Source organism: Xenopus laevis, chromosome 7L (assembly GCF_017654675.1).
Source record: "Xenopus laevis strain J_2021 chromosome 7L, Xenopus_laevis_v10.1, whole genome shotgun sequence".
Lineage (NCBI taxonomy): Eukaryota > Metazoa > Chordata > Amphibia > Anura > Pipidae > Xenopus > Xenopus laevis.
The window spans coordinates 68,624,595-68,650,963 of NC_054383.1; the positions used below are offsets into that span (position 1 = coordinate 68,624,595).

Sequence of the window (26,369 nt, forward strand, 5' to 3'; positions counted from 1 at the left end):
TTTCATCACCTCTAGTTTTAATTCATGCTGTTATTGTTTCCCATAGCCTCTTCACAGCATAGATGGATATTACCATTTTATTTCACTTACAACACTTTTTATTTCTACCTATACCGGGTGTACTTGTTATGTATAGAGACTCTCACATTTAGTTTATTAAGTATGGCAATACAAAGACGTTTTTCATAACAGCAAAATATAAAGTTGGTGTTACTCTTAAACTGACTTTGATCTGTTTTGTGCATAGAGTTTATCTGTGTCACAGTCTCTAGCAAGCGAGGAGCTTAGGTTACACTAGCAGCTGCTGCTTCTGCATTTGGTATCCGTTCCACACAAACATAAACTCTCCCCCCTCCTTTCCGTTATCTCTGTCATCACGTCTGAGTCTTTAATATATGTATCTTTCTAGGTTTCTCTTGTCACAGCTACATGCGTTCTCTATGTGGAGCCAGGACTTGTTCCATTTTCTCTTTATTTCCCTTTTCAGCACAAGCTCATTGAGCAGGGTGAGTGGAGAGACGAGGTACAGTAAATGAAAACACAAATGAGGCTGGTCCAAAAGAAGCGACTTCTAAGCGAAGGAACCTCACAGCTGTGTGAAGAGATACTTCCTGTCACTCTTTTTAGTTCTCTTGCTCACGAAGTTGTCTGATTGGCTCTTGGGAGTTTCTTTTGGTTTTAACAAGGAGTCTTACGATGCTAGGTGAGGATATAAATGAGAGTCTTCCAATACCTGAATTGCAGATTCCCAATCTTACAGATTGCACCTCATCATCATCCACTTGTTACACCCCAAACCAACGCCACAGGCGCTTTAAGATGAAACGATCAAAGTCTTCAAGAATTCGGGAAACCAGAGAGAGTTTGGACTCTATGAGGACTTCAGAGTACTTGCAGCTTCCATCCATAGAGATAACTCCATCCAGTGATGAAGACAGCACACGATCGAACTCTTCCACACCAAGTACATCCCCAAGACGACATAGTTTCAGATTTAAAAAATTGGGGACCAATCACCTAAAAGAGGGAAATGAGCTAGAAAATCAAGGCCAGAGTGAATGCAGGTAAGATATTATTTTCTTGCTTCAATAAAGTATGTTTTAATTAAAAAACATAATATATTTTGGAATCATCACATACTAATACTATTAAATTGAACCCTACTTTGTCTTATTTTGCACATTTTATTTTGTTCAGCTCTTGATATATTCATAAAAAGAACTAAATTTAAATCTACCCCCTTGGGGGAAAATGCATTTAAATATTCCCTATAGTATGTTATTTATTGACCTGTTCTAAGCAGTTGTTTTGTCTAAGTATTTTAAATTTTTTGTGGTCTTTGATGTAGCAACCTTCTAATGCTGCCTCTGTCTAGCCTACAAATAAAAATACTATTTGGTTGTCAGGGTCAACAGCCACAGCAACCAAATGACAAAATAACTGTGTAGTTTTAGTTTATTGCTTATTTTTTAATATTGCCACTAAAAGTTAATTACAAGATTTATTACCTCTTTAAAGGAAAGAGATTCACTCGCTGTCAACAAATTAGGGCCCAATGTCCTAGAAATAGTGCTTTAATCCAAATATTTTTCTATTTTTGCAGTTTATTTTTCTATTTTTGCAAATACAGTCCCGACTTTTCACAGAGCACTAAATGTATGGGTGATGCTCTTAATGTCATATGGGAACATCCCAACTTCTGGTGTTCCTTAAAAAATGGAAGCTATATTTTTTACTTCTCTAGCTCCTAAAATATAGCAAATTTAATTAAAGCCCATACCAGGACATGAATCCTGGTATGGCACTTCTATAGTAGATACAAATGCAATATGAGGTGTCAGTAATGAATGTAATTCTATTTAATGGTAAATTATTATCTATATATCTATCAAGAATGAAGCACTAAGGGATGTGTACAGTGAATGTAGTCACAAACTGTGTAGTATTTATTGTTCTGTATGTGTAAAACAGGTCAGCAATATATCAAACAAGGTGGTTTCAAACAGAATTTGTTAGACTGGTGTATGCGAAAATCCCTGATTTCCTTCTGCTGCCTTATTAAGAACTCAGTCCAGCTGTGCTGTGCTTTCAATTCTGTGGGTTCCCTTGAGGAAATAGCAGGGAAATAACCCTCCTACTGAGGCTGCTAATTTAGGGATTTAGTTTCCATAGCAACAGGGCACATAGCACCACTGCTATATGTCTATAACCTCTTAAAATTTTTGTATCTAGAACAAGGTTTTTTGGTTTCTCTGCATAAATTGTTAAAATTGGATATGTATTGACATACTTAACTGTGTACGGTGGCAGACATATAAATGATAAATATAAGAAATGATTAGGTATCCAACAAAAACATGTATGAAAGCTTACAGGATATTACTATGGGGCATGATTACAAATGTAAATGCATATTATACAGATGGAGAATTGAGACTATTACATTCACCACTCCTACCCTCAGATGACAACACTTAGGGGCAGATTTATCAAGGGTCGAAGTTAAAATTCAACCTTTTGACTTTTTTTTAACCTGCCTTAATCCAGAGGAAGGCAAAAAACCCCATCAGAAGCCTCTCCAATTTGCCTCAGATGGGGGAAAGAATCCCTTCCTGACTAGTCCCTGGATCAACTTGTACTATGAGTAGTGATGAGTCAATTTATTTGCCAGGCCCGAATTCGCAGTGAATTTCTGCGTTTCGCCACCGGCGAATAAATTTGCGAAATTGCCGCAAAAATTCACCGGCGAAAATTTGCTGGCGTCAACGTATATTTGACACCTGTGACAATTATAGGCGCCCATTGACTTTAATGGGCGTCATAATTGTTGCCAGCATCGGAATTGTCACCAGCGTTGAAATTATCGCCGGCCTCTAAAAAATTTGATCGGTGTCAAAATTTGAGTTTCGCGAATATTTCGCCGTTTCTCGAATTCTACAGGAAATTCGCTAATTTTTTTCGCGAAGCGAAACAGGAGAGATTCGCCCATCACTAACTTTCATAATGCTATATTCCCTCACTTGCTAAAAAGCCATGCAACCCCTTCTTAAAGCTATCTAATGTATCAGCCAGTACAACTGGTTCAGGGAGAGAATTCCACATCTTCACAGCTCTCACTGTAAAGAAACCCTTCCGAATATTAAGGCGGAACCTCTTTGCTTCTAATCCCAATGGGTCACCTTGTGTCAGCTGGAAAGTTCTACATGTAAATAAAGCATTAGAGAGATTATTATATGATCCCCATATATATTTATATATAGTTATCATATCATCACTTAAGTGCCACTTCTCCAGTGTGAACATCCCCAATTTGGCCAGTCTTTCCTCATAGCTAATATTTTCCATACCTTTTACCAGCTTAGTTGCTTTTCTCTGTACTCTCTCTAATATAATAATGTCCTGTTTGAGTGATGGAGACCAAAACTGTACAGCATATTCTAAATGGGGCCTCACCAGTGCTTTATACAGTGGACGAATGACCCCCTCCTCCCGTGAGTCAATGCCCCTTTTAATACAGCTCAAGACCTTATTTGCCCTTGATGCTGCCGACTGGCATTGCTTGCTACAGCCAAGTTTATCATCTACAAGGACTCCAAGGTCATTTTCCATAATGGATTTGCCTAGTGCAGTCCCATTAAGGGTATACGTGGCTTTGATATTTTTACATCCCAGGTGCATGACTTTACATTTATCAACATTGAATCTCATTTGCCAAATAGCTGCCCGGATTGCCCATTTGTCAAGATCCTGTTGCAATGATGCCACATCCTGGATGGAATTAATTGGGCTGGATAGTTTTGTGTCATCTGCAAACACTGATACATTACTTACAATACCCTCCCCTAAATCATTAATGAACAAGTTAAACAAAAGTGGACCCAATACCGAGACCTGAGGGACCCCACTAATAACCTTACTCCAAGCATAGAATGTACCATTAACAACTACCCTCTGTACCCGATCCTGTAGCCAGTTTCCTATCCATGTGCATACAACTTCATTAAGCCCAACAGACCTTAGTTTAGAAAGCAGTCGTTTGTGGGGCACGGTGTCAAATGCTTTGGCAAAATCCAAATATATCACATCTACTGGCCTCCCCCACACTGTCCAGCATCTTACTTACCTCATCAAACAAATTTACCTGACATGACCTATCCTTCATAAAGCCAAGCTGATTGCTGCTCATAATGCCATTCACTAGGACAAAGTTTTGAATGTAATCCCTTAACAAGCCTTTAATTGGTTCTATGGTGGCCAGTGGGAAGCAGATCAGACTGTGTATAAAGCAGTTGTGGGTCAGATTGGCTAATAGGATAGAGTAGGGCCTACCTGATTAGACTGATTTAAATCTCGTATATCATAATGTACTGTATATACACAATGAGATTAGGTCTTTGTCCCATGAAAGCAAATTTGCTAGACCCATTGTTTATTTGTGCAAAAATGATCTTAAACTGCAAACTAATTACAGATGTCATGTATACATAAAAGAGAAATTTGGAAGATCTGGAATATACACATACAGTAAATGTTTAGAAAATGTATTCACAGTACATACATCCTAATCTGGGACATTTATTCCACCATATAATGTGTCAGAGGACTAGTTAGGCACTGCTACAAATTGAGTTTTTTGTCTTTACAGGGAAAATATACAGTGATAGGGATGTAGCGAACTGTTCGCCCGCGAACCAGTTCGCGCGAACTTCGACCGTTCGCGTCCGCCGAATGTTCGCGAACGTTTGGGAACGTTCGCATTTTGAGTTCGCGTTCGATTCGAATACAAGTCGTTCGACCATTCGACCATTCGAATTCCTTCGACCGCTAAAAATCGAACGATTTCCATTCGTTCGAACGATTGTAAGCATTCGATCGAATGAAAAGCATTCGATCGAATGGCTTCGATCGTTCGATTCGAATGAAAATCCTTTGATCGAATGATTAAAATCCTTCGATCGTTCGAATCGAACGATTTTAGCGGGTGTTCGAAGTTCGCGAACTGTCCGCGAACGTTCGCATTTTTTGCCGGTGTTCGCGAACGGCGGTCGCGAACACCAAATCGGCAGTTCGCTACATCCCTATACAGTGATACGTAGGCTTTATATTAATATTATTGTTTTGGTCAGATTGATAGAATATATTGTCATAATACATTGGGCTAAGAATATATTAATTCAGCAAGTTTAGCACAGTAAGAATTTCCTGTTTAAACTGGGTGCCATACAGTTGTTTATTGATCCTGCAAAGAATTGCCTACACTGCAGCTATATACCCAATTTACGGATTTCTTTCAGTTAATTAATGAGGAAACTGACCAGGGTATGTTTCAAGCAAACATTATTGAAGGTGAGATGACAGCTAGTGATCCCCCTGTCTTGGTAGGTCCTGGGCAAATGCTCCTTCTGCTCATTTATTAAAGAGACCCAGACATTCTGCATAGTACACCTTATTTATCTGCCTATCTTTGTTTCTTTATACTAGCAGCTAGGTTGAAGTTGACGAACATGTACCTTTTTCACCCTCATCTACTATGTCGTCATGAACTGGAGCACCTTTGATTGCTTTAACATAGTAATTTCATCAAAATGCCTAATGCCCCAAATAAAGGAATGGTTACTGTAACTTGTCATGGAAAAAATATAGAACAAATGAGGCTTCTCTCAGCAGGAAATACAGTAATTCTGTAAAGGGACTGTACAGTATCCCTTTAACAATACTGTATATAGAGTATAGTTAAAACATACTCATTTATAGATATTATTGGGCTAATTTACATACCCAGAGCAACCAATTAGCAATTTTTGTGATCAGTTAGAAAATCAAAACATAGATCTGATTGCTATGGGAATCTATGAGAGATTGGGTGATCCAGTGTCCTCTTATACCAAAAATAGACTGTTAATTTACTGTAATTAAAGTTTTATCTAATTTACGGTTATGGTAGTATTTTTTTTATGTCTTGATGTGCATAATTCTGAAAAAACCCTCAGGTGAAAAAAAAATCACAGCAAACTACAATACAATTGAAAACCTTTTTCTCTTACATTTGAATCTTCCATGGAAGAGAGTTTTACACAATTTCTTGTTAATCTATAGTTTTGCCTTCCGGTATTTTTGTAAATCATATGCTTTTGCTTACATGGGAGTTAATGTTTACCACAACCACATCTAAAAAGCAATTAACTTTATTTTAAGAATTCTCACAGTTAACACATTAAAGGGTACTGCTAGCATGCTTTATGCCTAGTCAAGATAGCAAAATATGCTGTATTTTACACTTTTCATTCAGTCTAAAGTGCTATAGAACACAATGTGCTGTTTAAGTAACTGCAAAGATGTCAAAAACACTGCCATATAAAAGGACTTCTGTTTCAAAGAAAAAAATAACTGGTATGTCAATTAAAAGTATTTTTAAATCATCGTTTAAAGGGATTTTAAAGTGTTAAACAGTAGATTAACTAATGCTGTATCTATAGTCATCCAAATATTCTTACCTATTTAAGAATTTATGTACACTATGCATAAATCCTGTTTTGTCCTTACTGCTATTCTTGCCAGGATTTATTAGTTCAAGGGGTCTATTTATGAAGCCTCAATTTTTTCTGGTTGAGTTTTTTTAGAGATTTATTATACTCCAAAGCTGCTAAAAATCCGAAAATACTACGTATAAAACCTGTCAAGGTCATGTAGACATCAATGTCAGATGTCCCTTTTACAATTTAAAGATGTTTCTTAGCATCATGATCTGCGCTGGTTTTTGTACGATAATCCGAAAAAGTCAGGGTTACGGGAGACAACTCAAAAATATCATACTATTCAGGCATCAAATTTGTACGATTCAAACTGTTGAGCTGATTTTTTGATAAATGAGTTCAATTCGTGGATAGGAGTTAGGACTACTTTGTTTTAATAAAAAATGGGATAAATTGAAATTTTATTTAATACCCCTCTTAATCTTAATTTAGTGAAGTGAAGTTTGCTAATTTGCAGGTAGCAATCAGTGATTTCCTCAGATTATTTTACCTAAATTGCAGATTTGTTGCTATTGCTTAGGGGTACATTTGTCCATAGTTAGTTAATGACCCCAGTTACTTGATGGAGTAATGTAACAGTCTAAATAGGAAACTATTGTGAAACTTTGATATAAACTTCACCTCACTGAAATAAGAAACTTTCTAAACATAATGTATTAATAATTCTGTACTGATTCTGAATAAAAGTTACTCTTTACTATCCCCCTCTAAGCAACCTGTGTTTCTTCAATCTCTCTTCATGCAGGATTCGGAGTCAGATTTTGATTGACAGTTAGGTCAAATACAGCTTTTGGGGGGCTCCCTTTGCCTAGAAGATGTTTAGAGCTCACTCTTTCAAGACAACTGACTCTGACAGAAATCCTGTCTCTTTTTGTGCAGGATTTGTGCCAAAGTCAGCTATTTTGTTAGATTATTTTGTGCCAGCTATGTAAGATGCAACACCCCACCCACAATGATGCTGGAATTCTGAGGAAAAATGCTGACTTTTGGGAAAATAATACAGTCACTGCACTCAAACATGTAGTTTGCTTACTGAAGTTGCTGACCTAATTGAACCTCATGAGTTACTAGATATTGGCAAACTTGAGACTGTTTATTACAATTCTCTAGAGCTTCACAAACGTTTCCTTTCCTTAACATACAGTGTTCCTTCCAGTGATCTGAAATCAGTATGTCTTAAACAGGAAATAAGAATTCTTTACAGTGTGACATCAGGTCTGTCACCCTTGTCTTTGGATCCAGCACTGCGTTCTCTGCCACAAAAATTTGGACATGACAATTCCCTTTAACATACTGCCAAGCATTCGGCACCCACAACAAACTCTGCATTTCAGTGAATTAGCATTGTCTGAGCAAATTTTTGCCTGGCAAAGTGTATCGATTGCTAGTGGTACCACCCACAGGGACATCGCCAATTTACTAACGGCGCAGGCGTCACTTTGCTAGTGAAAGAGACAGACACTATTGGTCATTTGCACTCTATCACCAGGCGACAACTTGCTCAGGCGAATAGACATTTCTTCACAAATTCAATGAAGAGTGATAGCCTACAAAAGTACTAAAAAAAATTTTTTGTGTAACCGGGTTCCCCCATACATTTTCTAACATTTCTAACATTAACTATACAGTGGGCTCATGTGTACGACATTATAACAACTCTGATTTCTTTATTAAGGTTCCCTGGACATGTGTAATTAACAGTGGAAATGTAATGTAATTGCTGCAAAATATAACATAAAGACATCCATTCAACTTTAAATCAACCTTAAATTTCCCGCCATATGCAAATTTGCGCAAGGCAGAAATGAACGCTTCGCATCTTCACTTTCAATTGCTCGCATTGCACTAGAGAAAAGTCGCCAACGTTCTGAGCCCATGACGAAATTCCACATTTCACTGAGTTAGCGTTATCTGATCGAATTTTTGCCTGGCGAAGTGTATCAATGACAAATGCAGGGTCCCCAAAAAAGTAATTCTGTTTGAGTTACATGGATTACAAACATTTGCAGTACACGTGTGTGTATGTGTTATTTTTATATTCTCCTGCTGTTTGCTTTGGCAATGTGCTCATAGACATCCGAGGGAACTGAGCACGACAATCTTAGAATAGCATAAATTTTGTGCAGGAGCTACTTCTTCTATTCTATTTGTAGAGGATCTGGGGTTACCTACTAAAGTCCTCTCCTATACTTGCTTTGTTTCTATGCAGGCAGGGGGAGGATTGCCTACCCATGCAAGTTGAAAGGAAGGAAGAGAGAGCTGTCAGCCTTTCCCTATTTGTACCTACTCTGTCATATAGTGGAGACAGGACTCCAGCAGCACAAAATGGGGGAAATCAGCACATGATTTCCTTTAGTATTAGAAGATGGTTAAATAATATTTATGCACTGCACCCTACAGCACCCATCTCTGTAAAATTCCTGATGAACCATACTTGGTGGCACTGTGTAGTCATGTTACACACTGCAGTTTCTTATTACCTGATTCAGATTTGCACATCTGTATAAATGCACAGACATCATCGCTGAGATGCTTCATTTTCTTTATCCCCAGGTGCTTTCAGCTGATTCCTCAACAATCATAAGCAAGCTGGGGTGGCCTGATGGGGCCAAGCACCCTTTCCATTTAAATAATATGTGGTGGAGTAATACCAGGGGATTAAAATGTCTTTCTCAAATGGTCTTGAAGTATTTTCCAAAACCATTGGAAGCAAAAAACAATTTGCCATTTCTTATTTTGTAATAACAGAAATTTTGCTACAGTCCTGTGCATGGCTATAGTAACAAATCTGCATACTGTAAATAGAATGCTTATTTTCTGTTCTAAATACTCCTGTAACCCTGATACCTGGGTCAGGTCTGAAGAGTAAACTTACATGCTACCCTACATATACTTAACAGGAGCACTGGTTTAAAAATGTTTATATATATATATATATATATATATATATATATATATATATATATATATATATATATATATATATATATATACACATACACACTCACAAATGCTGACGCACACCAGGATTTTTCTTCAAGTGGTTAATTTTATTTCATCGACGTTTCGATCCCCAGGGGGATCTTTATCAAGATAACAATACACACAAATGTGAGAGGTTATAAAGACTCACCATTAGTGACCCAACACCAAAGCACCACCCACATATTCAATTAAACAGGTTAACCCTTCGTGTATCTTGTGAGGTAAACCCTTCATGGGCCTTATGAGGTGAATGGTCAGTTGTATAGAACAATATGGAAAAGAAAGTGCATGGTGCCATAAATACATGTTATTTGATCCCTAAAATAGTATAAAAAGATATATTAAAAAGTGTTACAAAAATCTATTTTTTTTAAAAAAGACATAGTATCCGATCACCATTTAAAAACATAGTATCAAAACATCATTTAAAAACACTATATTAACAGAATTTCTGTTTGCAAATGATTGTCTTCCAGTACTTTGTTTCAATTTTCAGATTAAAGTGACAATACACCCATTTCAATCTGTGTATAGAGAAAGCACATTATAGAAAAAGGTTATATGAACAATATTCGTTTAAACCGTTGGGAGCGACTGTATTTAGTGTCTTAATCCAGTAAATCTCTCTCTGTGACAACAGGCGGTTCCAGTCACCTCCCCTGTTGGGTTCAGGGACCATATCTATGCCCATGAATCTAAGTGTGGGTAATCTGTGTCCCATTTTTAGGTAATGTTGTGGTAAGGGTAAATCTGATTCGCCAGTCTCAAAAGCCCGCTTTATTGAGGACCTATGATTCCCCATACGTTCACGGAGCGTGTTCTGTGTTTTTCCCACATATGATAACCCACAGGGAAAAACACAGAACACGCTCCGAGAAAAACGCAAGAGAGAAAAACCGCACCAACAGGTCTTTATACAAAAATAGAAAACCTTTTATTCAACGTTTCGGCTCGACCGCTGGAGCCGTCTTTTTTTTGTTTTGTTCCTGAAGACGGCTCCAGCGGTCGAGCCGAAACGTTGAATAAAAGGTTTTCTATTTTTGTATAAAGACCTGTTGGTGTGGTTTCTCTCTCTTGCCTATAACTATTGACACATGTAACCAGCACACAGGCATTGCTTTTTTTCGGTTATCCGTGTGCACTGTACTCAAATTTGCTATATATATATATATATATATATATATATATATATATATATATATATATATATATATATATATATACAGTCATATGAAAAAGTTTCGGAACCCCTCTTAATTCTTTGTAATTTTGTTTATCATTGGCTGAGTAGAAACTTCCTTTTAATATATAACATGCCTTATGGAAACAGTAGTATTTCAGCAGTGACATAAAGTTTATTGTATTAACAGAAAATATGTACTGATGGGTGAATTTATTCGCCAGGCTCAAATTCGCGGGGAATTTCCACATTTCGCTGTTGGCAAATAAATTTGTGAAATTGCCGCAAAAAAACCCACCAGCAACTATTCGCCAGAGTTGGAATTGTCGCCAGCGCATTTTTTGTTGTTTCGTGAATTACGCAAATTTTCCGGCAAAGCGTAACGGCAGAAATTCGTCCATCACTAAAAATATGCAATATGCATCATAACGAAATTAGACAAGTGCATACATTTGGGCATCCCAACAGAGATATTACATAAATACTCAGTTGAGCCTCCTTTTGCAAATGCAACAACCTCTAGATGCCTCCTATAGCCTTTGATGAGGCACAGACAGTTTTGCACATTTGATTTATATCTTGGATTTAAAAATAATAATAATAATAATAATAATGAAGATAAACTGCAAAAGTGCAAAATAGCACTCATTCATTTTACATTCACTTATTTTAAAAATTTACTTTTCCTTTAACTGCAAGTGTAAAACCAGTCGATTACAACATATCTATTTTGAGAATCAAGTTATTTTTTCCACATCCAATTTGATAAATGCTGCTCCTTCCACTTGATCTCCGTTAAGGTCCCTGAGGTCTATTTCTTTTACCATGGTAACCAAAAAAATTGGCCCACTGGGCTTGTGCTGTATAATTATTGGTTTGTTATTTAATAAGCACACTTTTTTAGTATTATTTATATCCCTCATTCATGTGTGTGTTCTTTATTGTGGCATATACCTACACTTTGACAACTCATATTCCTTGCTTGTGCAATACGTACGTTGCACTTTTTTGTTATATAATCCTTCATGCTAGGGTCATCAACACTGCTGTATCACTCAGTCCTAAGAATAAAATGTTCTGGGGCAATTGAGCTTCAGTATGGATACTAGTCAGTTGAATGCATTATGCAAGAGTTGGCATCTTTTCTTGTTCCATGAATTTGCTCTCAGTGGAAGCTATTTATGGCAGATAGTAGAGTGATAATATGTCACTACACCTCAAAGACAGGATACCTTTAAAATTAATATTATAGCTTATGTTTAATAATGTTTTGCAGTAACAGAATGTTTCTTCATGTTAATGTTGTGATTGTCTTGCCTTGGATACCTGCCAAACATTGATCCTGTAATTATTACAGTAGTATATTTAATACAAATTAATACAGCATACCTCCAAATAATTTTTACATCCAAAAAATAATATATATTAAGTTAATAACACTGTGGAATAATAATATATGTTGGATGGGATATCATTCAAATTTGAATAATATTTACATTTTACAGTAAAGGGAGACAGGAGTCCAAATTCTAAATCCTATATCAGTAGCCCTCTTTTGGCCAAACTAATTTTTCCACTCTGCTTAAACCACACCAGCTGGTAAACAAAGGCATTTTGCCCTTCACAGCAAGGTAACAGGAAGGAAAGATGTAGGGGATTGTCATATTGGAAATTTGGCTGAATTATCTAAAAGCAGAAGTTTGTTAATTGTACTGTAATATGGAAATAATAGAATGACAACTTAGCTGTGAATAATTAAGGCATAAAATATATACACCCTTTATTTTTAGTAATTCAACTTTGCACACCAGATTAGATCTTTTACAGCAATACATATAAAGATAGTTCATATTCAAAGAAAAATATACGTCCCCTTGCTACTGATAAATATTTTGTTAATTATTCTAGGTCCTCTCCCTAAAAATATGTTTCTTTCAAGGCTTTGTTTTATCCTGCATGGAAGTAGCTCTTTTCCATTCAGCAGCAGAAGTTTATGTTTGGGTCTCAGTTATCCAAACTAAACAGTAACCAATGGCATGCAATCATGTTTTTATCTACCTGAAGCTGATCAAAAAAGTGCTGATTGGTTGCCCAGGTGCAAACTTGCCCAGTGTTGATAAATGATATGTGACACAGCCCACTTGCTAAATTAAATCATGCCAGAACTACCATATTACAGTTTCGTAAAGTGGAGGCCCATATTTATTGAACCTCCCAGAAATGCTAGCTATAGCTGACTTTCTAGTTACTTTTACTTAAATTATTAAACATCAGTGGTTTGTGTCTCCCCTTTCTGCTCCTAGTGATCCCATTCTTGGTTTTCTGTCCACATACTGTCACATAAAACCAACTGTGAACAAGTCAATTTTGGTTTGATGTTTACAAGGCAACATGCAGCATGGATCAAAGACTGCTTGAACTAAAGAATAGTATTTCTTCTGGGCTAAACCAACTAGGACCTATATTTGTTATAGGACATTAAACCACAATGGTTTTTGCACTTTTTGCATTCTACCACACCACTAGGGGCAGGTTTTTGCACTCCAGAATGCATATAGTTGCGCTTTCCTATGAATATTGGGCTGCCTGTATTAGGCAACAACGTAGGCACATAGCATCCCTTTTGCAACATGCCTACCCACTGAGTTGCATCTCATTCAGACTCGCAAGTTGGGGAGTGGCAGTGCTGCCTGAATAGGACCATTTGTCATTTGTGAAAAGCTATATCTTATTTCTAAATAAGTATTATCTTTCAGTAGAAAATTATCTATGAGGAGTATACTTGCATCACAATATGCACTATTTATAAAATCTATAAAATCTATAAAATCAAATTAATCAAATTGCATATGTTTTGAGGAAATAGAGTTTCCTTTATGTAAAGCACGGAAAAGTATTGGCTTCAAAGGAAAGTGAGATAGCTGTCAATCTCAAAGCAGAAAATAAATCAACATTGTAAAATGTTCCTACCACCCCATTGCTATTATAACATTTCACTTTCAAATACATTTTCAGGTAGAAACATGTCAATTTTTATGTATGTATAATTTTTATCCGTCAACATTTTTTTCCTTTGGTAGTTTTAGAGCATAGCAAAATGTTAATTGACATTTTTGTCAAAACATCTCATGAAATGATTTTATAGGATTAAAAAGCCTAGTAGTTTGTTGTAAATGTGTTTAACTGAAATATTTACCTTGAATAGGCTTTTTATATACATTTTCAAGTAGGAAAAATAGTAACTTCAACCGTTTTGCTAATGTAACCGTTTATAAATAGGGCCCTATGTTGAAGACAGCAATTTTGTGGGTAATTTACCCATAATGATTTTTTTTGCATTTTGCACACTGGCTTCCAGTAGATAAATGTCTTGTAAGTGATCAAGATATGATACAGATGTGCAGCAAGGAGTCTCACTGAAAGCTACCAACTTCCCCAACCTAGTCTGTAAGTAGTTATTATTAATAATGTAATGATAATGTACAGAAATGCCAGCAGTTTAAAGCAAGTTTATGAATAGTTAGGCCAGGGTGGATAGTTACATTTCAATGAATGTGCAGATTATGCCTTAATTCTCCAGTCAGGGTCAGAGCTGGAAGAGACGGAAATCTATTGTCTATGAAACCCTTGTACCCCCATATGCAAAATGCCATAGCTACCCAGAATAAATAGCTTGAACAGCTTAAACTGTTTACTATACATGTGTTGTTGCTAAATAAAGAACTCAACTTTTAATGCCAGGTTTTAATCAGTGTGAGATCTGTTATGCTTCTACCACTTAGCAGAGGCCTGTCTAAAGGTCAGGATTTCATGTGACCATGTGCATAACTTGTTGGGTACTTGGCCAGCAGGAAGGAAGGACATTAACAGATAGAATTACTTCATAAGCCAACACCCTGTTAAACTAGACAGCAACAAAACAGTGTTCCAGCCCACAAATTGTCACAAACCTTGTAAAATACTAATTTATATTTAACATAAGTAGCTTTTAAAAAGGGGATCAAGTAAAGTTATTGTATATCTATGGCCATATCATTTTTTATCAGTTTTGTCCTCACATTGTCCTATATTAGTAACTTTGAAATGTACAAAACAGTTCGTAGTTCTGTAACTACTTTTTGTAACAAGGGATGCCCCCATAAATCTGCCACCCTAGGCATGGGCCATGAGTACTTATATAGTAAAAACTACACAGGTTTTTTGCCGGAGCATAATGGGGATTGATGACTTTACCATTGCATTCTGTGAGGAGGTATTGGTTGAGAACTGACAGTTCTAAATGAACACTAATCATTGATCACTGTGACCATGTAAAAGGCCCTTCTGAACATGTGTCACAAAGTCAAGGGACTCTATGAAAGTTACAATATGAAAATACTAACATATTCTGTTGATAAGAGGTAAGATTTTGCTTGGAATTTAGATCTGACACATCATAAATCTTTTCTCTAAACTACTTGCAGATATCTCCATGTTGCCTTTGGCACAGTACAACATTTTGTCATCTGTAAAAAAAGTTTAGATACAAATTATCTGTCTTTTCTTTAACAGGAACAGTGTAATATGTCAGCGTATCTTCTGATTCTATCTCTGTGACTTCTGTGATACATGCAATTAGTAATTAGCACTCCCACACTTTCCCAGGCTAGCACATTCTGTCAGAATTATTTTTTCTTTCCCCTGCATATCCACTGCATACAATAGAAATGGATGTACTCTGTATATATGAAGAATTACAGGAGTTACAAATAGAGAATGCTTTACAGTGCATGAACAGTATGTACAAACATTTGTAAAGGAGTGGTGCGAAGAATTAGTGGCTCTGCTCTTGTTTGGATTGTCTTTGCATGTATTGTTTTATTGTTCATGTTCAGTGGTGTATGTGTAATAATGAATTCATATCAGGAATATATAATTGGAAAATGAAGAGGCAGTCAGTATGTAGTTAGGGGAAACTGCTTTGTGTAGTTGGGGCATATCATAAGAAAAAAAGAGTAAACCCTACAGTATTAGTAAAGTGCACAATGTATATCAGTGGCTGTCAACTTGAAGTGAAAAGTCAACTACGTTCCTTACTGGGCATGACTAGTTGCTACTAGTGCTGTGTTCAGAGACTTTTATATGCATGTGTCCTGTGTTAATATTGTGAGAGCACTTGGGAAAGGAAGAGGAACCCCAGAAATGTCATGTGAAGATCTCAATAAAATGTTAAAAGGATTTTCACACATTTGCTGTTGTGAGTGCCATCTGATTTTCCTTGTTATTTACCAATTTATAAAACTCTTGAGCAGCAGAGTTTCTAGATAGAGCACCATGTTATATTATACACAGAATTTTGGACTTTACTATTGCCCAGATACTTTGCCAGGCTGACAGTTAGCCTGCACCCTTGATCTCTTAGATCCCAGCCTGCACCTGACCCCTTCATCTCTGAAGTCATGAAGGGTGCTTTGCTGTGCAGGCCCAAGACCTTTGGGCTCAAATTTAAACCTGCTAAGTAAGGTCTTGCCCAACACCAGTTGGCTTACTTGGGGCATGTCTCCAGTGTAAAGAGAGTTACCCCTGTGTCTAGTAGAAAAAAGGTTAACAACCTGCAAAATTATTTAACAACTCTAGAGGCTATGTTCAACTATGTTTATAGCCACATATTTTTTCCTTTGTTTTGCGCATATATCATGCTCATATTGTAGGGCAGAAAATGCTGAAAAATGTAAACTGCAAAAGGTACATTCCTACTTTTTGCAGAACACACTACACTAGAACTTTTTATGACAAAATTTGTGGGGGATGTAGGACAGTATTCCCTAGGGACCAAGGTCCTGAAACAAGCCTTTCCTCTAAGAAACAGTACAAATTGGATTAAAAAAACCCACCAAAGGTCCCCATACATGGGCATATATAAGCTATGGACAGATAAAGTTGGCATCTTATGGGGCCCTCCGACGGGCTTCTCCGATCAATATCTGGCTGAAAGTTGTCCAGATGTTGATCGTGCAGACTAAAAAATCCCGTTGGACCAAGATCTGCATCTTTGATGCAGTCCTTGATCCAACTGCCTGTATTCTCCTAATTATGACCCGATCGGTATTGCCCACCTCAAGGTGGGTAAATTGGGAGGAGGTCTTTGTGTAATTAGTGTATTAATTAGCGTCACTGTCCACTTTAATGCAAAGAATGTCTACATCAGTCAGATGATTGACAGGACTGGCACATCGGATCCCATGAATGATAGACAATGATAATTTTCTATTAGATCACTATTGCTTTTGCAGTGTGATTGTTAAAGTTCAAATGATCTGAGTCATTACAGTGCAACATTCATTATGGTCCCAATGTACCTAAAAAGATTTGAAGAGAGCAGCAGTACTGAACATTATTCACTATATAATACACAATCGCTACGAATATCCTGTAAATTATATCCTTATAAATGGTGCTTAGTGATGTCATCTGTTATAATCAGAGCTTAGTGCTGTCATTTCTGTCACATGACTCACTGAAACTTGTGTATTATAATAAATTGGGGCAGGCAATATATCATTGACAGCTGAGATTTCTACATGCATTTATAATGGGTATGGATTTTTGAATAAAAAAAGAATTTGGGGTTCATGCTTAATTTGAAAAGTACTTTTATTATACAGCTTTTTTTGTCTGGGTGACAGGTCCCCTTTAATGCACACAGTATTTTCTTCAAACGCAGCTTTGCATTTAGCTCCTAAAACAGGAACCTAAAGTCTTATTTTACAGACACTGTAAACTACATTCTGTCTATGCACAAGTACATTTCTGCTGATCAAGCTGTACAATTGCAGATATTGTTCCATCCTGCTGTTCTGTTATATGCCTTATCCCAATGGTTTATTCCTTCTGCATCTTTTTGCTACTGCACCTGCTATCTTTTAATCTTCAAAGTGCTGTGGAACTAAAATAGCATGCCCTGACTACCAAAGGAGGAGACTAGATGGTTCTAGTACAGCATAAGTTTAGTCAGTGGTTATGTAACAAAGACATAGAATTACATTTTGATTTGACAGCTATGTATTTTTTGTTATGTATACAGTATATGAATGCTTGCTGGATCTACTTGTGCTTTCGATCTGTTTAGTGACATTCTCCTGATACTGTAGCCACAGGGCGTTGAATTTTTTGACATTAGTAAGTGGTTCAAATCGGCTCCTGTGATTAATTAAATGAAGGAGTGAGTGGCTGAAAATTTACATCCCTGGGCAGAAACCTTCAAATGTATTAGCTGATACTTGATGTTACCTCAGAGACTTAAAATATTTTAACATTGATTCACTACTCTGGGAATACCAACCGATAAATATCAGTGTCTCTTGAATATGAACCTATTACCCTTTTAACAAAAAATAGCACTTGTATAACTTTTAGTAAGAAAACAGTATGTCATTTTTTTATAGAAGACAGTGGATCAGAACAGTGTGTGATTTGTTACAGAGTAAGGTTATTATGAGCGGGTTTGACCAGAATATGTTCAGTCCCTAGAGTATCCTGATATACAGTAATGTAGTCCTGTACTATCTCTAGATAATGTTGAGTGGCAATGATATTTTCCACTGTGGGAGGTGCAAGAGTAGACCTTGGTACCAAAAATGCCAGTGCCTTGTGTTGCCTGTTTAGCCCATGATTAAGTACCTTGCAGTTACAAAACGCATAGGGCCTATGGAGATGCATTTATACTTTTAATTATGATTAATAAAGACTTATTTTTTAACTCATACTATTGGCCCGGTGAATTTCTCTGAGTGCCAAGCAGCCCTGTCTTTTGGCAGTGTATTTCGGTTTGCCGCTCCCTGAAGCAGGGGGTCTGGGGCTGGCACACCTGGACCACATGATCAACTTGGTGAGCTATTTACTTTTTCATTCGGAAGCACCACTCAATCCTTTTTATTTCCTGTTAGAAAGCCCATGTATGCTGAAGATAGCAAATTTGGCTTCACAATACTCACTTCACTAAATCAATATTCTAGGATCCTGTAAAGGAAGTAATATTTTTTTCTGATGATTCTAGTAAACGAAACTTGCTTTCATTACATTTGTAAATCCCTTTGGCTGATTAATTTATAGAGAAGTACGCCATAGAAAAATGATGGAAAATTCTTGCGCAGTTGTACCCAGGACATTGAATAGATGATTATTACTTGCTTAGATACACTATGTGTATATACAGGTTGAAATCTTCTTTACAAAGAACATGATTTATTAATTGAACTGGTGTGAATGGGTTATCCTAGGGGCATTTTTCCCTGTGTAATTTTTACAGTCATTCTAGCCTTTTACTGCTTGTTTACTGCTTGCAACCTTCAATTATCATTTAGATAAAGCCAGTAGCAACAAATGTAATAATCACTTGTGACCAACAGATGTCACTGTGCTTAAACTAACAGCTAAGTGAAGCAGTAGCAGAACGTAAGCCTAATTGATTTAGAACGTTACAGACTGAGAGGCTTATTGATGATTTCATCTGTGCCACTTCAGACACACACAGTATTCTACAGGGCTAAACATTGTTTTCCATTACTCTATAAAATTATTCTGAGACTGAAATGCATGTGATTAGAGCTTGCAACCAGCAGGTGTCAGTGTTTCTGCCCAAGAACAAAACACAAAAACGGTTTTGATATTTGCAAAGAATGGAATCATGTCATCATATGCAAATAAAAACATACATAATACAAAAACGTCTGCTAGTTTTATAGTTATGATTTGATGTTTATTTGATTCTGGCTTTTCATCTCTATACAAACTGCTTTAGATCTAGGATTTTTCAGAAACAGGATCTTATACTGAGGTCAGGTCTTGGACCATGCATCCTGCAATTGTAATATTTTCAGTTACTGTCTTGTAAAGCTTGGGGTTTGCAATCAGCATTTTGTTGGGTGTGGAAATTAACTAAAATAACTGCTGAGAATGGGCTGGGTTGTTTCTTTGGGTAATTGGGGGCAGGTGACAGAGAAAACATGATGTAAGGTCTGTGTAAGTTAATATGCCTGATAACCAAGTAAATGAAGAAATCCTGTCCAAACACACCCACATAGGTTCAGAAACACTGGGGATGCACCGGAGATACAATTTACAGTGTGCCAGTCACTAAATTTCTGTCAAAGACTTTGACTTACCACCAGTTGGGGTTGTTGCCATAGTTACCTACTTATGCAATGCAATGGGGTGAATGAACAGGCCACATGTGCCAGAGCAGAAAGATCCACTAAGTCTGAATGCCACTTCCATATTTCCAGTTATCCCACAATGTCACTTTGTCCCTACATTACAGCAAAACATACCATAAACTTCTAAAATGTGATTGTAGGAGCTTAAGTCATACAAAGTAACTCCTGGACAATCTCTAGGCCAGTCTATAGGCCATAACAGTCCTTTGTAGAATATTTGAGCAAATTGATATGTTTTCTGACAGTGTTTAAGCTGTGTATAAATTTGTAGTTCTAAAAATGTCAGTCATAGGGTATTTTATTGTTTGCTATTTCATAAAAATGTATGCGCTTCAAAATTATTCGGACGCCCATCGACTTTAATGCATATAAAAATTGTTGCTTGTGTAAAAATTGTCGCGTCAAAATGATTTTGAATCACATTGACTTCAGATTCACAGATCAACAGGCACATTCACCCATCACTAGTTATCTTGTCAGTAACTAATCATAAGAACCCTTTCCTTTAACAAAAGAGGGAAAAGTACCACTTTCTTCTCCATCCTCTCTATGTTTTCTCCCTCACAAAGAAGGATGACTAATTACGAGGAGAGTTCCTTTCTATAAAGCCATTTTTACTGCATGACTCTACATGGTGGTTTACTTATGATTCCCCTACTATTCCTGGTTTCTTTTTCCTCTTTTCCTTTGTATTTGTTCAGAGCTGTTTCTAACCACTCTAATGAGTCAGAGGTGGCATTTAAGTAGGATAGACAATAGGTCATTACACTCCGTTCTTTTTCTATTCTTCAGACTTTAGCAGAGAATTAGCTATTTTCTTTCAAACAATGAAATGAAAGGGAGCATTCACACTAGAAACATTGTAGCGATGATTAAATTAAATATATTGGGAAAAGGGATTTGAAAATGACTCTACAAAGTTTTTTTTTACAAGAGACCATTTTCATCATCACAATACTTTTTGAGACTATGGATAAACTGGATTGCAGTGAGCCCCTGTTGATCTAAAATACAGAGTATATTTTTTATGTCACTTTTGCTATAAAGGTATGTTGATTTTTGTGCCTTATTTGTTGGTTAGTAACCCAGAACTCCAGAACCCCCTTCAAGTTTGACTGTAGGGCGGTGTTCTTTTCATTAAAGGCTTAACTTTTTTTTGTGAAAAAATACATATGGAACTTAACCAAAAAGCTCTTATTTTATCTGTTAACAAGACATTATCTTAGAACAGTGCTGTCCAACTAGCTGACTGCCCCCCCCCTTGCATGGACCTCAGACTGTTCAGTGCCCACATTGTTCACCTGTTCACCTGAGTGGTCCTGATAGGTTTCCCTGTCTTCTGCCTTGCTCTGCCTGTGCCTGCTCCACTCCACCTGGGTGTGCCATACTCTTTCCCTGCTTGCCCTACTATGCTAGTGTGTTCCATACTCTGCCTGACCTATAATGCATGTGTGCCATACTCTGCCTATGTGTGCCATACTCTGCCTGTGGGAGGGGAAGCTGGTGGGGGTTTGTTGTCATTGGGAAATGCTGTGCTGGGGGTTGCTGTGCTATCCACAGGGGAGGAGGACACATATGGATTTAAGGCTATGTCTTAATATGACAACTTTTTTCACATGAGAGCTTTTCCTACAGTGAGCACCAACCATATGGTTTTTTGGTGCGCTGCCAACATTATTCTGGGTATCGTCTTAACATTAACACACTCATTGGTAACATGGGTGTGGTTTAATGTGGGCATGGTTTAAAAAGTGAAGTGGTAAACACTGCATTCCATTATTGGCCCTCCACCATGTAGGCCAGAAAAATTCTGGTCCTCAGTCCTCAGTTAGACAGCACTGTCCTACAAGGATTTTGGCTTACTCAGTTGAGTTTTGGTGAAATCCAGTCAGGCTTTCTTATGTTTCTAAACTTAAAGGGGATGTAAAGGCAAAAAAATAAAATCCCTTTTTTTAATGAAAAATAAATCTATTCCAATATACTTTAATTAATAATGTCTACCGTTTTTATAATAAACCTGACTGTATGCAGTGAAATTTCCCCTTCATTTTACTTGCTCTGACAGCTGCAGGGAACTGCTGTAACTGCTCTGCAGGGAAAATTATCATAGATTCAAATTGCAGGGGGGGAGCCCCTCCCACCTTACTTCCCTGACCATGAGCAGCTTTGTTTGTTTGCCTGTAGAGCAGCCGACGACTGTGTAGTCATTTGTATCCGCAGACCCAGTGCAGTCTGTATATTCTGATTATTAATCTTTCTGTATCACCTTCTATGGCAGAAATTATTTGACTTGTGCTGTTTTGGTATTTTATGACGATCTCTAAGCTTAACCTCCCAACTGAAGCCCAGACCACACTGAGCATGTGCGTAGTCTTGGTCTTGCAAAGATGTTTAACAAAGTTACAAGGTGACAGCCCTCTGCACCCAACTTTGAATACATAAATAATTTGTTACATTAGGCTTCTGGTGCAGCAAGTTCATGTTTATGTTTAGTATACAAAATACAGCATTTCTAGCATTATTCTATTTTCTATTCTATTTTTTAGTTCTTTAGTTCCCCTTTTAATGCCCAAACCTCTATACAATTTTCCCTTCTATTTGTGTCTATATGTTATCTATTCACTTAGATTGTAAGCTCTACAGGGCAGGGACCTCCTTCTATTAGCACACGCCACTTGATCTCTGTATATTGGCACTTTATTTCTATGCTTGTTGTTTATTTATTATGTATTATTATGCTTTTCCTTCTTGTATGTACTTTTCTACTATGTAAAATTGTATAATGTTGTGCATACATACAGTGCTATAAATAAAGATATACATACTGTGGTAGAATGAGAAAAGCAATGTGTAAAAAGGTATGTTTTGCCTTTAATTTCTCCCTGTTGCAAGCAATATGTGTCTAAACAGAGAATGGTCACTCTGTTCAAAGGATATTGTGAACTTGCCTTGAAGGGAACAGACAATCCATTCCAGTGGTCCAGTTCACATATTGGAGTTCACTTTCCACAGGCAGGCTGTCCTGTGAAAAGGTATTTAAAGTGGACCCGTCACCCAGACATAAAAATCTGTATAATAAAAGTCCTTTTCAAATTAAATATGAAATCCAATTTCTTTTTTTTATTAAAGCGTTCATAGCTGTTGTAAACTCATTTAAAAATATCAGCTGTCAATCAAATATTCCCTGCCCCTCCTCTATGCCTAGGCATAGAGGCGGGTCAAGCGATTACTTTCACTTTCCATTAGGCACTTTCTAGGTGTCACTGCTCTCCCTACATTCCCCCAGTTCTCTTAACCATTTAATTGTGTAACCAGGGCATGGGGATGGACATCAGGTCCCACATTCTGGTGCACAAACAAGATTCTGAGATGATGCAAGGCTTGTCTTAATAACAGTGTCCCCAAAATGGCTCCTGCCTGCTTGTTATAATTATGAGTCCCAGACTGAAGGAAACAAGATTCAAATAATTTATAAAGTGTAATTAAAGGTAATTTTGCTTGACTAAAATGATAAAATAGGATTTGAAATAATTTTTTTGGGTGACGGGTCCACTTTAATCATATTTAAGTGTTAGGAAGGTCTCTCTGAACAGGGCACAGCACAGGAAGGTTACCTGTCTGTGTTAGTATCTCCCGGAGGTGCTGGGGGTGCTGCCTGCCACTGCAAGGAGCAGAGGGAGACGTTACCAGGTGATTAAGTCTAAAAGTGATTGATGTGCTACCAGAAGGTGAGACAGGCCTGAGGCTGTAGAGCTGATATCCCAAGAGGGGAGAGCCAGAAGGGCTTTAGAGAGAAGCTGTATGGTGACAACCCCAGTGTGGGGAAAAGTTTGAATGCGTGAAGCTGAAATGCAGATGAACTGTATGCTGTGACTTTACCTGCCTACCATAGCTAAATTCCCCCAAAATTACATGTACAGCTAGCCAGCCTGTCACAATACACATAATCCTTCTCTGCAATCTTGTTGTAATCAATGTTGCTCTTGCGTTTACACCCAAGGAGATTGGCTACCATGTAATTGGACTCAATAAAGAACTGGTGCATAATTAAGAAAAGTGCAATATTTTTGACTGTAGCTTCTTACAGATCAACTTGTGTAATGGTTTGCACAGCTTCAGTACTTCTTTTCCCAGCAACCCATGTGAAGGATGAACATAAGTACCTTCTTTATGGGATATTTACAACATCTTTTACACAAAAACAATGGAGCAGTACTGCAAGCAACATGCATTATATATCAGTTTCTTTCCCATGAGCATCCACTGGATCAGCAAAATGTGTCTCCCCATATTCCCATGCACAGTATCATTAACTTAATTCATGAATCGACCAACTGCAGTTGGGTGGGGAATTTGTGATGATATCCACCTATAGAGGAGCAGCATCTTTGTTCCCAGAAGTCAGAAGGTTTAGTAAAAAAAGATTTTCTAATTAATACAGAACGGTTATCCCCAGTACCTATTATTTATACTAAATATAGAATTGCTGTATTATCAGACAGCCCTGGCTATCCATAGAGTTGCTTCCATAGAGAATCCCACTTCTGCTGCTCTTTCAGGTCAGTCAGGTCTGTACTATGTGGCTATTGTAGTTCAAGAGAGGATTTCATAAAACTTGTGCGGAAAAAAATATAAAACTATGTGAAAAAATATTCCTTTGTGCATAACTTTTTTCCTTTTTACAATTTTAATCTAACTTTTGCAAACCTTTAGAATTATTCAGTGATGCACCTGCCAATGGAAAAAAAAAAATAATTTTTATGTATGTAATAAAACTTCTTATCATCATACTGCACTTGCATGTGATATTTTTCAACCTGCCCAAGAGTTATCTGACTGCATTTTTCCAGATATTAATAAGGCAGGTTGTTGGGCAGACCCCATACACAAGTCAGGCTGAAGGGGCCAATCAGCAGCTTATATTGGCCTGTGTATGAACAGATTCTGTCATTTTATGCCTATTAAAGGTGACTCGAGATACTTGTTTCAAAGGATGCACCTATCATAGAATACAATTGTGTTGAAAAATCTTTGTCTTGGGTGAGGAAATGCATCATAGGAAAAAGCACAAGGAGTTTTTAGAGCAGTATTTCTTAGCCTTATTTTAGGGCACCGCCAATAAATATGGAAATCAGTTTTGCAAACAAAAAATGCATTTTGATGTATCTTCCCTTCAATATTTTCTATATTCTGTAGAGCTTCTATGAATGCAAAATGTGGTTCTTCTTTTCATTCTGTTTTTATTTTTATTTCTTCTTATTCTTTTCTTTTTCTTTCTTACCACATATTTTGTGCCTGCGATGTCACAGGTACATTTCTGCCTTGGGTTTGTCCCACTGCAGCTCATCTTCTCTGCAGCTAAAGTACTAGAGCTCTGAATGGAATAACTGCTTGTTTTATGAAACATATTTTACTATACATAAAAAATTGTAGAGTTTACAATCACCAAAGTAGTTATATCTTAGCATTAATATTCATATTTTTACAAGCCACAGTGATGATAATAATATCCATTATATGCCTATTCTGCATAGATACATCACTGTTAATACACATGGCTTATCACAAGAAGAGGTACTTTAAATAAGGAGATTTCTACAGTATAAATGGACAAAAAGTTTGGATTGAAACACACATGCCATACACAGACATGCTTCTATAGCTAAACTATATATGTTATTTAGGAAGCATTTATCTTGCTGCTATATGTACAATATGTACAATATGTGTTTTGGTATAGAGCACAAGCAATAGTGCTGCTGTAGGTTGTCTCTGGGCATCTATTGGTTGCAGCGTAAGTAGGCCAAAGGCAGATCTGCATTCCCAGTGCTGGGGACATCGAGTTTACAATGATGAATGTAGTGAGATGAAGTCACTGCAATCAGCCAATCGCATTGTAGCTTCCAGGGAGGCTGAGCAGCTTCTGCAGAGGCATTGAGCATCACAGACTGTCAGAATGGGAACACATCCCCTGCTCTCTGACAGGCTTTAGTCATAAGTTCTTTTAAACCGGTCTTGGAGTGAGGCTCAAGGTGAGTGTGTTGAATGCAATTTGCAATTTCACATTCAGCTTTCTGCTTGTAAATGCATATGATTTTTTTTCCTGCAATGTCCTGTCCTACAGATCAATCTCTTTCATTTCTTTGACCTCTGCTGTTCCCCCTGCTCTGCACCAAAGCTCTGACCAACACCCAGTGTTTCTGCATATAGTTTCTCTCCATTCACTCCTTACGACAGCCGTATCAAGAACAGTGCTTTCCCTGCATCAGCTTCTAGCTGGCATCCAGCCTATTATACAAATATCCTGATATTGCTCTTTTTACAAGTCCTGATAATGTCCTGGCACTAAATACAAACCCCAATGTATATTGGCTAGGACTCACTATAATAACTTTTGCCCAGTTTTATATAATTTTACTAGTATGCCTTCTTAATGGGTAGAATGTGACTAATAAAGATTGGACTTCTACTAGAATC

At 37.2% G+C, this 26,369-nt stretch overlaps 1 protein-coding gene across 3 annotated transcripts in view; it reads left to right on the forward strand.

The window, feature by feature from the left end:
• Nucleotides 1–452: 452 nt before the first annotated feature.
• LOC108695813 (protein Aster-B) overlaps nt 453–26,369 on the forward strand; it is a 147,009-nt gene continuing 121,092 nt past the window's right edge. The window contains exon 1 of one of the 3 annotated variants that reach the window (XM_041569146.1): nt 453–1,064. In XM_041569146.1, the coding sequence (XP_041425080.1) occupies nt 697–1,064 (368 nt within the window). In that variant the 5' untranslated portion in view covers nt 453–696. Of the gene's footprint in view, nt 1,065–25,829; nt 25,925–26,369 lie in introns of those variants that run through there. The other 2 variants (XM_041569154.1, XM_041569150.1) reach the window with 2 other exon arrangements.